The following is a 13,575-nucleotide window of genomic DNA, read 5'->3' on the forward strand; positions in this document are numbered from 1 at the left end:
AGTAATGAATCATAACCACTCATATTATATATCACAGTTGAATGAATGATCATGATCATGATTTATCCACTCAACACACGACAATAATAATACTATTTGGTGGCATAAACAAAACCGTAATTATGTCATCTTGTAAGTTAGGTGGAATGTTGGGACCAAATGTGTGCCTGTAAAGATTTAAATAAATCAAATTAATAGACTTTTCCTATTTTATTTAATCTAGTGTGTTGGTACTAATTTTGCATGAATTGTTTTCAAAACGGATGGACTGAACCAGAAAATCTTTCGCACCGCCTTTTTTTCATAAAAAAATTCGTGACGTGAATCACAAAATAAAGATTGATCAAATATTGGTATAATAATATAATTTCGCAAGTAAATTGCATATGCTCGATGAGGCCGAATGCTGAAGTTTCCTATGTATCTCATTCGACTCGATCAGACAAATTAGAATATCAACTAGTTATGATCGAGATCTATACAATATCAACTTAACTTGATTTCTGGTCAGATTAGTTAGAACGAACACCCAACTAATTTTATGTTTGCCTAAATTCAGAATAATGCGGAGCAGATGATGAATACTGATAATATGTAAAACAGTGTCATTGATCAATTTTATGAGACAAATTTTTGATCGACCCGTGAAAAATATTTTCACTTTTATTTAAAAAATGCAATAGTTAAACCTGTATACCCATCTACATAACGACGAAACAGAGGTAATTCCCCTATACTTAGTAGACGAAATTAAATATCCTTTTTTTAGTAAAGATATATTAAACATCCTAAGTACATGAACTCGATAAAGTGTGAAAAAACAGTGATTTTAAAATATAAAAAGGGCATTAATTTCTAAATCTAAACATGTACAAATTGATTGAGAGCGTCAGCGAGGTCTGTCTAACCCATAAGATTGACAATTACTACACGACTGACCCTTCTGAAACCCCAACTGCCAGCACAAGCACATGGCTTGCGTCACCACCGCAGCCGAACTCGCCGGTGGTCGCAGGAAGTCGTAGAAAGCCTTGAACTCGGCTGATGATAAGTTGAAAGAATCATTCTTTCTATAGTTGGACCGAGAAGGAAAAAGTCCTATGGACAGTTCGAGGTCCAGTGCAACTGCGGTGGTTTCCTCCTCCTGAAGTGGGAGTGGCGGCGGCGGAGGCTGAGACTCCTCTGTCGTGCTGCTGTTGCATCTGGTGTCATCGCCGGATGACGAGTTGTCTGTCACTGGCTTGTAAACGATATTTTCATTCGTTGGAGCGGATTTTCTGAAGTCTAGGCAAGTGCTGGAGGCGGCGGCGGTCGTGGTGGTGGAATAGAGTGGACGGTGGGTTTGAGGGTCGATGCCACTGCCAATAAGTTTGCGTTTGATGTGTGTGTTCCAGTAATTCTTGATTTCATTATCTGTCCTTCCAGGTAGCCTTCCAGCAATCAAAGACCATCTGTTGAAAGAGATCACAAATAGCCCATCTTCAATGTTAGAAATCACAGAAGTATTAAAATCCTTCATTTAACCAACCAAGACAAGAAATTTCGTGACCCCGTTATTTAATAAATCTTGATTGATTCTTGAATTTATTACTCTGTTTTCCAATTTCACTTTCATAGCTGTCAACCATGGATAAATACAATATTTATTTCCTTTTTATAAACTAAACCAAGATTTCCCTTTTATTGCTAATAGTAATAGAATTACCTATCCAGTCTAACCAAAAACCAAAATCTTTAATAATCCAAACAAAGATTAATACGAAAATGGAAGGCATGCATACTTATTTCCCAGCAAACTGTGAAGTCTGATAATGATCTCATCTTCTTCATCACTAAAATTGCCTCTCTTCAAATCAGGCCTCAAATAATTAATCCATCTCAATCTGCAGCTCTTACCACACCTGAGAAGTCCTGTACATACACTCAAACCATAAAATACTCAGAACTTCAAATTCAAGAAACAAGAAAATCCCTCACAAAATCTCGATACACACGCGGGTGGAGGGATTATATGGTACCTGCAGCTTTGGGGAGTGAACGCCAGCATCCTTCACCATGAGCGCGTATGTAATTAATAAGGCGCTGGTCTTCTTCTTTAGTCCAAGCACCTTTGTTGGTGTGAGCTTTTTCACAGCAAGGGGAGCGTCCCATCTATTTGGAAGCGTTTGCTTTATTCTCTCAGAAATATGAAGAACACCCTTAATTTTCTGTTGATTTCTCGCAAGTGCCGATGGTTGGTTGAACGGGAGAGGTTACGAATAATGGGAAAAGTGGGGAAGATGCGTATATATATTGGCTGATGATGACGAGACTTGAAAATAGAAGAGTAACTTGTATTTTGTAAGTAGCTAGGGAGGTGAAAGGGAGTTTGACCAAGTTGGTGAGAACGACAAGTATTTAGTGGATGAGGTGGGGATTTGGTAGGTTGGTACACTTTTAACACATGAATAGGCCCTTTTTTTATTTTATATATATATATATATATATATATATATACACACACACACATATTACATTTCAGTATAAAGTATAAATTTATATATACACATATATTTCAGTGTAAAGTATCCCGTTGGGCGGTTCGATTGAGTTGAACCGGCCAAAACATTTAGCAGAGGCTGAGCATATCAGAGGATAAACTAGATCGTGTAGGGATTTGGTCAATCTAATGACTCTCCCCGTTAAGAAAAAAGTTGACTTGGACCCGTTCCGTCCACAAATCCAATTAGACTAGACCCGCAACTCCAATTAGTACAAGCAAATATATAATTAGAAAGTTCAAAAATAATAAATTCATCAAATTATATCAAATCATAACACTTTAATAATAATTAAGCAATAAGAGACGTTGATATTAATTGTGAATTAAAATTATAATATGATACATAATATAAATTTGTTATTAACAAGGATGGATATGTTAAACCCATTAACCGCTCAACACCGGTCATGCAATCCTACATATTTTAAACAATAACGTTGGATGTGTAGCAACAATTTTATGTTAGATATCTCACGTCGGCTGAATTAAGAAGTTGTGAGTTGAATATATAAACGTGGACAATCATTACTCATTGAGCTGGTTTTTGGGATAAATTCGGTCAAATTCTCAATCTTAACGTGATATCAGAGTCCAAAGTGACTTTTATATGTTAGACTGCCATGTGAGCCACCCGATATTATATTGTAAACTTCACGCTCCATTTGTTCATTCTTGAGTGTGAAAGATATGTGTTAAATATCTCACGTTACTTGAATTAACTCTTTAAAATTTCTATATATGGATTTAGATAACCTTCTGTTAAACTATTTTTTTGATGTTGAATTAAATTTAAATCTTATTCTTTAACACATAATACTCATTGAATCTCATTAACTTATTTCTAGATTGTTGAGCTCTTATATATCACTTTTTCAATCAATTTTTTTTTTACTATTCTTCTCGAAGTATCACTTCATTGATCAACAGTTAAAAAAACTTACTCCTTGTAATCTGGTTTTGTTGGAAGTCAAAAACTTATGAATTCAGATGAACAAATATGTGCAACTCACGTTTTCATTATAAAGGTCGATTGTTATTATACAACTGCCATATGGTTGGTTTATCTACTCTATTAATGACGAAAATGTTATTGCACCCAATCTATTTATTTGATGTATGAGTCAGTTTAATGCTGTAAAGCTCACATGGTTGAAATCAAGATTAATCTTTGGAGTGGGTCTCATATGAGACCGTCTCACAGATACTAATCTGTGAGACGGGTCAATCCGACCCATATTTACAATAAAAAGTAATACTCTTAGCATAAAAATTTATACTTTTTCATGGATAATCCAAATAAGAGATGTGTCTCACGAATTCGACCCGTGAGACCGTTTCACACAAGTTTTTGCCTAATCTCTGTTGTTGAAAAATGTTTGTATTGGTCAGAATGCGCGTGCGTGCACACACACATAGTTATGTTACGTAGTCAACCAACCGTGTCCAACTTTATGCTCATAAATGAGATGTCAATAACTTATTGAATATAAAATTTTGATATTTTTTATCACATCTAATCGGTATATGTCACTCATTGGTGGGCAACATAACAAAATTATATATATATATTATATATATATGTAAATGATATCATATAATTTAATTTTATCCGTAAATATCGTGACAGGCTTTATGAAATTTTATAGGTTTTAAATAATTGCAATTACATTCAACATTAAATGAACATACATAAGCGATCTGACCAAGATCATTCAAGTTGGAAGACTCGCAATAATTATTAAGGATATGTTATATTATTTATATATATAGTATCCAAAAGCATCAAGATTTCCCTATCCAAATAATTGATTTTGAGCCCATTCAGATTATAGGCTTGGTGGAAACTGTGTAGCCAAATTATGAGCCCATCTTCTTTCTTTTTTATTTATACTAGGAGGAATCTAAATAGTAAATACAATTGGAATAGATTAAATTCCAACCTCCAGGTATAGCTGTTAAAGCGAGTTAGGCCTGTCCCGATGGGCCGTTTCGACATCTAGGAACCATCACTTGAACTGAATGCAATTATTTCTGAAGTGTACATATTGATAGATCGACAAATTGAATCGTGTGACAACGACACATGACGAGGATCTTTGTAACAATTTGGTTAATGATTTTATAAAAGCATGATTTATGCGAAATATATAGTTGTTGTCGAATTCATTTTCTTGAGTTGCACTTGCATTGGTCCGCACATCATCGCTTTAAATTATATTAAGAGAGTGTTTGAGAGATCTTTTGCTTATTTTGAAGTGATTTTCTAGAAATTATTTGAAGTGTGTGAGAAGCAAAAGTACGAATTGTTTGAAAATAAAAAGTCTAAAGTTAATAAAAGCTAAAATTTGAGTGTTTTAAGAAAAATTACTTCCAAGCTTAATTTTTAGTAAAATGACAATATCCTTACTCTATGCACAATTATATTTTTAATTATCTAAAATTTGATACTCAAACCATTGACAATGCATTTATATAATTATGATTACATTTTGAATATTTTGTATCAAAATTAATTTATTTTATAATATGAATGCCTGAAAATTTATATAAGATTAATAAAAAACATCACATGAAAAAATTTGTATAAATGCACAAAAAGATGTAAAAAAAAAAATTCTGATAGCTCTGTAGCAAATTTAGCATCTCGAATGGGTACGTTTCCAGTTGACTTCTCTACTGATATCCTATTCAATCTCGAAATGTAAGCCCTCTAAAAACAAAGGGTAATACGTAAAAATAATTTCAATATTATACTAAAATTGCCTAAAATTTCCAGTAAAGGATGTTTTAGCAACTTTAAGTTAATATCGGGATTTTTCTGCAATTTATACAAAGATTATCGAGTCTTTAAATTTCTACATTAGTTTTCCTTCGTTTGCTGGTTATAGATCATGCAAGCCCTGTAAAGTTCAGAACTCAAGCATCATTGAACGTTGAGGAAGAATGTGTTAATTGTCTCACATCGGTTGGATAAATAACTTTGGAGTTGTATATAAGGGTTGGACAATCCTCCCCCCTTAAGCTAGCTTTTGGGGTTGAGTTAGGTCCAAGTTCTAATCTTAAGATGACATCAGAGCCCGGGCTCCACCGTTATGTGTTGGACTGTCTCTGAGCATAAGAGAGGTGTGTTAATTGTCCCACATCGGTGTTCATTCCTGGACGTGAGATAAGTGTGTTAATTATCCCACATCGGTTGGATGTTCATTTCTGGACCTGAGAGGGGTGTTAATTGTCCCTGTGAGATAAGTGTGTTAATTATCCCACATCGGTTGGATGTTCATTCCTGGACGTGAGAGATGTGTGTTAATTGTCCCACATCGGTTAGATAAATAACCTTTGAGTTGTATATATGAGGTTGGACAATCCTCTCCCCTTGAACTAGTTTTTGGATTGAGTTAGGTCCAAATTCTAATCTTAACCGAACCTCCTCTAAATATCTCTTCCTCACTCTTCGTTTTTGTGGTATACCACAGTCCCCATCACTGTCCTTTCATTGCCTGCTGATCAGGTTTTATTATATCTTTTTGTTCCAGTCCAGCTCGGGTAGATTCTTTGCCCCCTGGCCCGTAAATGGGAAGAAAATGGCATCATTTTGAAGGCAATTATTTGGTTAATTAATTCTACTTTGAAATAAGTGTATATATATATATATATATGTTGTTATATTACTTATAAATTCGAAATTTGTGATCTGCAGCAATTCTGGTAATGGGATGCAACACTGTGAAGCGCGCAGAAGCAAAAATCTGCCCATTTTACTGCCTCAATATCAGAGGGACTTATATGACTTGCCCCTCCTAGTGTTCCAAGAAACTCAAGTCCCCCCTGCAACTGCTGCTTTGCTCCACAAGGCTGTAAAATTTATGCAACTCGTGGAAACTTGATTTGTACTGCAACCTAAACATGGTCGACATGCCGATAGCCAAGATTCAGTGCGTGTATTCAAAATATTTATTATGTCGTTTCGGCTGATCATAAAATCTAAAAGATTGTGTAATGTACATTGAACAACATTGTTTCTAATAAGGTTAACTTGATTGGTCAAGATTCATTGGATCAACTCGTCAATTAACGTGGTTTGACAATTGGGTATGCAGAATAATAACCGGCCCCATCTGCCTAGAATTCAACTATTGCGGCTTGAGGCCATCGATTTTGAACCATCTTGACTGCACGTCATCCTATAGAGATAGCTGATTACTTGCCATGTGAACAAAATGTGTTTAAAATATTTCATTTTTTTAGTTCTGGCTGTCTACTCAGAAACAAGAAACCAAGGGAACAATTATGGCTGCAGATGCTAACAAAGTTCAAGTTGTGGTCTTTTTGTTGTATGGTAAGTAGTGTAGCTATCCCATATCTGATCATCGAATTTATCTCAGCAGCACTACTGATGTTTGTTGGGAGAAGAACGACGTTTAGCTTTGACTATACATCCTCTTTCCTGCTTCAAGAACAAGGGTTGTGGGTAAATAAAAATCCAAATATTCTTATATTTAAGTGTTGTGGATTAAATCTCTTGGGAATTCAAACTTTTAACACTAGTATTTTACATCATAGTAAGGCCATACAAATATACATATGCCCATCTCAGATGTTATATTACACGCTTACGTTCCCCCCTTTTTATGATATGTGTTCAAGATATATGAAGCTATAATTATTTGGTCATCTACCAATAGCTTGTGATTTAATTTCTCCGAGTACTTACGGCTACCAGTTTCGCTGAATAGGTTTTGTTTGTCATGTTCATTATTTGCATGTTGCAGCTGCTAAAATTATATTGTTGTGGTTTTTTATTATGGTGGTAGCAAGCATTTTTCTGTTGGGAATGAATGGAGCAGTCATTCGAGTGAATGCGTGCCCTCTGTACTGCTTAGATGTGGAATACATGACTTGCAATGGGACAACAGTGAATCGGCCTAGTTGCACCAACTGCTGCCTGGCGCCTAAAGGCTGTACGCTTCACTTTTCAGATGGGAACTCGGAGTATTGTGGATAAGAAATGCAAGCTTGTGCATGAAGATGTACCCTGTACTTTTATCGATGTAATAACAAGAACACATGAATAAATGTCACGACGATCTTGTGGCACTACGATTTTGATAACAAACAAGATTTCGAGTTCGAGATATCAATCAAATATCATTTTATCAAAATATAGAAGGAAATATTATTTTTTAACATTAATTAAAAATATATACTTATTTATACTATATTTACTAATAAAAAATAACTTTTAATTTCTTTTAATATAACGTTGTGAGTGAGTGGAAATACGATTTACAGACACTGTTCTCCTTGCTGACGATTTAGTTGACAGCTTGGAAGGAGGAGCAAAAATGGCGGGAAGAAGTAAATTTGTAAAGGCGTAATTTTCTGCCTAAACGAAACTGTTGCAGTAGTTCCCTTCAAATCGATTTTAATTCATTCAGTTATCAGTTGAAAGATCCTTTCTCTTGGATAGTTTCAAGAGAATGAAATCCTCGGATTTGAATATTAGTGAAGACTCTGTGGTTTGCCCTCCTCGAGAAGTAAAGAGCTTGCTCCAAAGGATTGCTGAGGGTAATCGTGCCATTGGAGGGTTAAATTTTGTTGCCAAGGTATATGGCATTGTTGGTAAGTATAGATAATGAAACAATTATTGAAGTTCGATTTTATCAAATGCATTTCGGACGTTAGAATGGTTTCTTTGCGCCCTTGCATAATCTTACATCGTGGTTTCTTCCTTTTTGGTGGTTTAAGGCTGCATTAAATTCTTGGAATCATATTATCTGATATATGTACTGGCGACAAAGGGTCGGCAGATTGGAAGTATATCTGTGGACTGTGGCCACGCTATATATAATACAGAGATGAGAGCCAAACAATTACCATTCCACACGTTGCAGTTCAAAATGATGTTGCTCGGTCGAAAACTGAGTTGCGCAAACTTTTCTATTTACTTCCGTTACACACTGATGCATTACATACGATTTTTTGGCGCAGTAGAGCTGCCCTATGATTTTATTTACCAGCCTCCCGTAATCGGACCCATGATTCCTTTTACTGTTGCTATCATCACATGAACATCTATCATTAACTTTCTTCTTCATCATAGTTGTAAAAGGCGCGCCGCCGCCTAGGAGGTGTGTCCTAGCATACCCCTTAAGAAGAAAGGCGAGCTGAAGGGCATGCCTTTCACGGAGCGCAAGCTGCACCCGAAGGCAGTAAGGCGCGCTTCAGGCATCTCTAGCTTCTTCTTATGCCAAGCAGGGTCCTTTTAAGATCGAAATTTGGATTTTATTTATTCATATGATCTGGGGAGAAAATCGATTAAATTTTTCGGTCCAAAATATCCATTGGTGCATATTGTTTGGTTCAATCTTGGACATGAGTGATCTGTTTAGTATTCAATTGTCTTCAAATATATATGGAGCAGAACACATGTGTGTGTAATAAAATATTGATTATGTCGTTTCGGCTGACTATAAAATTTAAGATTGTGTAATGTATATTGGACAACATTCTCTAATAAGGTTAACTTGATTGGTCAAGATTCATTGGCTCAACTCGTCAATTGATGTGGTTTGACGATTGGGCATGCAGAATAAATAACCATCTGCCTAGAATTCAACTATTGCTGCATGAGGCCATCGATTTTCAACTATTTTGACTGCACGTCATCCCATACAGATAGCTGATTAATTGCCATTTGAAAAATATGTGTTTAAAATATTTCAATTTTTAGCTCTGGTTGTCTATTCAGAAACAAGAAACCAAGGGAACTATTATGGCTGCAGATGCTAACAAGGTTCAAGTTGTGATCTTTTTGTTGTATGGTAAGTGCATCTATCCCACATCTAATCGTCGAATTTATGTATCCACTCGACATATTGATGTCTGTCTGGAGATGAACAACGTTTAGCTTCGAATATATTTTCTCTTTCCAGCTTCAAGAACAAGGGTTGTGGCTTAACATATAACAATCCAAATATTCTTATATTTGTCAGTGTTGTTGGATTAACCTCTTAGGAATTCGAACTTTTAACACAAACATTTTGTCATGGTAAGGTCATACATAGAGATGTTCATTCTTTGCATTTGCAGCTGCTAAATTATACATTTTTGTTGTGCTTTTTGATGTTGTGATAGCAAGCATTTTTCTGTTGGGAATGAATGGAGCAGCCATTCAAGTGAAGGCGTGCCCACTGTACTGCTTAGATGTGGAATACATGACTTGCAATGGGACAACAGTGGATCCGCCAAGATGCAACTGCTGCCTGGCGCCTAAGGGCTGTATACTTCACCTCTCAGATGGGAACTCGGTGCATTGTGGATGAGAAATGCAAGCTTCTGCTGTGAATGATGATTTACCCTGTACTTTTATCAATGTAATAAACAACACAAGAATAAATGCCACGGACTTTGGCTTAGCGGCACTAGCATCTCAATAAGGAACGAGATCTTGAGTTCGAGATCCAAACTGTAATCCATTCACCAAAACATAAAAAAAAAACATGAACATGTTATTAAATTATATTATATATACTCGGAATGCATGATTTATTGGCTGATTCCCCGTAGTTCAGCTGCAAAGAGACATTTTCCTTGCACGGAAACGGGGATCGATTCAAGAAAGCTGCCATATTAAATTAAACAGATCATATAAACAGTTTTTCCTTTGGATAGAGAACTCCCTAGCGTCAAGACTGGTTAGTCGAATATAAGTGTAAATGAATATATTTAATTTTTAATCTGTTTTTTTGTCAAAATAAAAAAGTAAATTATAAATATAATTGATTTAATACTAAATATATAAATTTAAAAAAATTTTGAATTCGAATATTATAATGACTGTCCCAAGATATATTGAATTAGAATCCTACCGACCCCGGTTGTATATGGAAAAAAACTTTACAAAATAGCTCAATAAGCATGCGCATTGGATGATAACTGTACGTTGCATAAAAATTGTTCGGGTGGGTGATTCAACTTTCCAGGCATGACCTGAGGGAAAGGGCATTAACAAAGACCTGCAGTAAATCAACTGACTAATTAATGCTATTTGACGATTGTGTGTATTGCAGAATTCAGAAGACAAATCAGTTTTACTTGTCATAAAAGAAAGAAAGAAAGAAACCCATTCAAATTTCTATAATACGAGCCATTTGCCTAGAATTCAACTATATGGCTGCCTAAGGCCATCGATTTTCAACTACGTACGCATTATCCTATAGAGATAGCTAATTCATTAGTGGTACCGTTTGAAAAAATCTGCTTAAATAGTTCTGTTTTTAGCTCTGGTTGCCCCTTAGAAACATAAACCGCGGGACGAATAATGGCTGCAGCTGCTAACAAGGCTCGAGTTGTGGTCCTCTTTTTGTATGGTAAGTGATGCTATTCTGTATATTTAAATCATAAAATCTGAGCAGGCACTGATCAACTGCTTGTTTGGAGATATACCATGTAGCTAATTTGGATTTCCTTTTGCTTGGCTTCAAGGCGAGCCAACTTCTTGTTTGAATCTTTATTTTAATAATATTTTACAGTTTTATTCTATTGTGACATTACTTTCTCTGTATATCCATAGAAGCTGCATACATAAAACCCTTGATATACAATAGGTACCACGAGATCTCTCTCGCAATGTGAGATCATGAAACTCATTAAAAAATGTATCGTATATTTTAAACAGGTTCCTAGTCGAATCAACCATCTAAAAAAAGATAAACGTCACTTGAGTTTGAGACTAACATCTAGTGATGTAAACGTCATGTTTCTTTGGTAAATGCATATAGATGTCCATTCTTACAGATAAATGATCATTTGATGATATACTGAACAACTATCTCTCGAAATGTCCAAGTGGTTATCACTTATCTAGTGGAATAGTCTGTGATTATGGTTGTACACTATTAGTCCTTTGACCCAGGACAACGTAGAGACTCTACGTACTAGCATGCACTTTGATCTGTTTACCGACTCTATTGAACATCATCAGATGACGAGGTTTGGTGTAGTTTCAAAATACGTAGGAGCCAATGCATTGTAGTCGATGATTCACTGTTTGCTTATGGGTGAAGATATCATATGTGATCCGATGAGTTGATAGTATAAAGAATCCCTGACTAGAGTAAGATATATGATTTAGGGAAGATGGTTCTCTAGTTGCATATTCAATGTAACTATTATTACTCAAAGATATATCACATCGTTATCGAATTTATTTACAACTCTCAATATACCAATTGTTCCAGATTCGATCGGGATATATGAGTTGAAAGGACCGTATGTAAGCTAACCATAACCTAATTCTTGCGCCCCCAATTAGTAATACCAAAGGGATCATGAGCCGCTGGTATTAGACGTTCTTATCACGATCCGACTTGAGTTCTGACATTCTTGATCAATAAGTTGATGAAAAGAATTAGTCTAATTATGGTATAAGACCGGATAAGAATAATGTTACTATGAATCATAATATAGTGGTGAACCCACGACTATTTGTATCCTTGAATAATCGGGGATAATACAAGTATTGGATTCTGTGTCCTCGTTGAGATAGTCAAATTCAATGAATTGGATTTGGTTACTGTAGTTTGATGGAGATCAAACAGATTGCTTATAAAAGAATTTACAAGTTGATTACATGTAATGGAAGTTGCAGAAGTTAGCTTAACAATTTAAGTGAGGAGATTGAAATTATCTGTTTTAGTGAATAAGTTCACAAAACTGATGACTGCAAAAATTGGATTAATGGAAATTTTGTCTTTCAAAATTTTCAATTTTCATTATATGAACAAGATTCGTACCCTCGATACATTGGCTCAGTCTGATCGTCGATAGAGGTTATAATAAGTTCACAATTATTTATTTAATAAATTTAGAATCTACTAATTAAATAATAATGTTAGTAGTTGTGACTACTATATATGTACATGGTTCTCAGTAGAATATTCTAAAAGGATCTAAAATTGATAATTAATTAACAATTGATTAAAAAATGAAAAATTGTTATTTAATTTTACATATATAAATATATATAATGTATTATCAGGAATTGACTTTGAATGATATACTAGATGATAATTTTAATTAATGATAATAACGGAATCCTAATGGTACAAGGATTATGAATCCTAATAGCATTCGGTAAATGTATTTTTATTAATATATTATCAAGGTCGGTAACATGCAACATAACCATACAAGAAAAATACACAAAATCCTCTCTTACTACACAAGCAAATTATCGGCCAACTTGAATTTTTGAAGGAAAATTTTAATTAATGATAATAAATGAATACTAATGGGATTAGGATTACGAATCCTAATAGCATTGGGTAAACGTATTTTTATTAATATGCTATTAAAGGTTGATAACGTGCAACATAATCATACCAAAAAATACACAAAATCCTCTTCTCTAACAGCTCGTTAGGAGATGTGCTAAAATTATGAAGCTACGTTATTCCGTTTATCTACCAATTTAGTGACATGAAATATTGCTTATTATTTCACTGTGTGCGTTTTGTTTGTGATGGTCTCTGCGATTCTACTTTTTTATTTTGGTGACAGTAAGCATTTTTTTGTTGGGAATGAGTGACATAGCCATGGGAGTGGATGTTTGCACTCAGCTGTACTGCTTAGATGTGGAATACGTGATCTGCAATGGGATAAGAGTGCGGAATGCTAGTTGCGTTAACTGCTGCCAGTTGCAAAAGGGCTGTGTACTTCACCTTTCAAATGGGAACTTGGAGTATTGTGGGTGATAAATGCAAGGTTCTGTCGTGAATTAAGGTTTATAATAACCTTGTACTTTTATCCAATAAGAACACATGAATAAATTTGTGGAATCTTGTGAAATAATAAAATTATATAATACTCTCATGAACCGATGCACGTGTACTCTCGAAGCATTATTTGTCGGCTGATTGCCCATGTTAATGTGAAGCTGATTTAGATATGCTTGTACGCAAACCCGGGGAGCCAAATAATGGTTCGATAGCATTGCGCGCTGTTGATCGGAAGCGATTGCGAGGAGCAAGCTC

The 13,575-nt window shown here is 35.1% G+C and overlaps 2 protein-coding genes and 2 long non-coding RNA genes across 7 annotated transcripts; 3 read left to right on the forward strand and 1 right to left on the reverse strand.

The window, feature by feature from the left end:
• Positions 1–852: 852 nt before the first annotated feature.
• Positions 853–2,328, reverse strand: LOC140807424 (myb-related protein 330-like). The gene is made up of 3 exons (XM_073164261.1): positions 2,019–2,328; positions 1,782–1,911; positions 853–1,451 (listed from the first exon to the last, which is right to left on the reverse strand). The coding sequence occupies exons 1-3, from the start codon at positions 2,149–2,151 to the stop codon at positions 890–892; spliced, it is 825 nt and encodes a 274-aa protein (XP_073020362.1). The 5' UTR covers positions 2,152–2,328; the 3' UTR covers positions 853–889.
• A 2,836-nt stretch (positions 2,329–5,164) lies between these two features.
• LOC140807426 (uncharacterized) lies at positions 5,165–8,302 on the forward strand. Of its 4 annotated transcripts, none has more exons than XR_012112697.1 (3): positions 5,165–5,194; positions 6,240–6,878; positions 7,354–8,145. It is a non-coding gene; the product is annotated as an uncharacterized lncRNA (long non-coding RNA). The 4 variants fall into 4 exon arrangements; XR_012112699.1 differs by lacking the exon at positions 5,165–5,194 and adding an exon at positions 5,482–5,496 and having other exon boundaries at positions 6,318–6,878; XR_012112696.1 differs by lacking the exon at positions 5,165–5,194 and adding an exon at positions 5,965–6,004.
• Positions 8,303–9,178: 876 nt separating this feature from the next.
• LOC140807425 (proteinase inhibitor PSI-1.2) lies at positions 9,179–10,070 on the forward strand. The gene is made up of 2 exons (XM_073164262.1): positions 9,179–9,363; positions 9,677–10,070. The coding sequence occupies exons 1-2, from the start codon at positions 9,315–9,317 to the stop codon at positions 9,862–9,864; spliced, it is 237 nt and encodes a 78-aa protein (XP_073020363.1). The 5' UTR covers positions 9,179–9,314; the 3' UTR covers positions 9,865–10,070.
• A 449-nt stretch (positions 10,071–10,519) lies between these two features.
• LOC140808289 (uncharacterized) lies at positions 10,520–13,408 on the forward strand. Its single transcript, XR_012112855.1, has 2 exons — positions 10,520–10,911; positions 13,103–13,408. It is a non-coding gene; the product is annotated as an uncharacterized lncRNA (long non-coding RNA).
• The last annotated feature ends 167 nt before the right edge of the window (positions 13,409–13,575 follow it).

This window comes from Primulina eburnea, chromosome 12 (genome assembly GCF_022965805.1).
Source record: "Primulina eburnea isolate SZY01 chromosome 12, ASM2296580v1, whole genome shotgun sequence".
Lineage (NCBI taxonomy): Eukaryota > Viridiplantae > Streptophyta > Magnoliopsida > Lamiales > Gesneriaceae > Primulina > Primulina eburnea.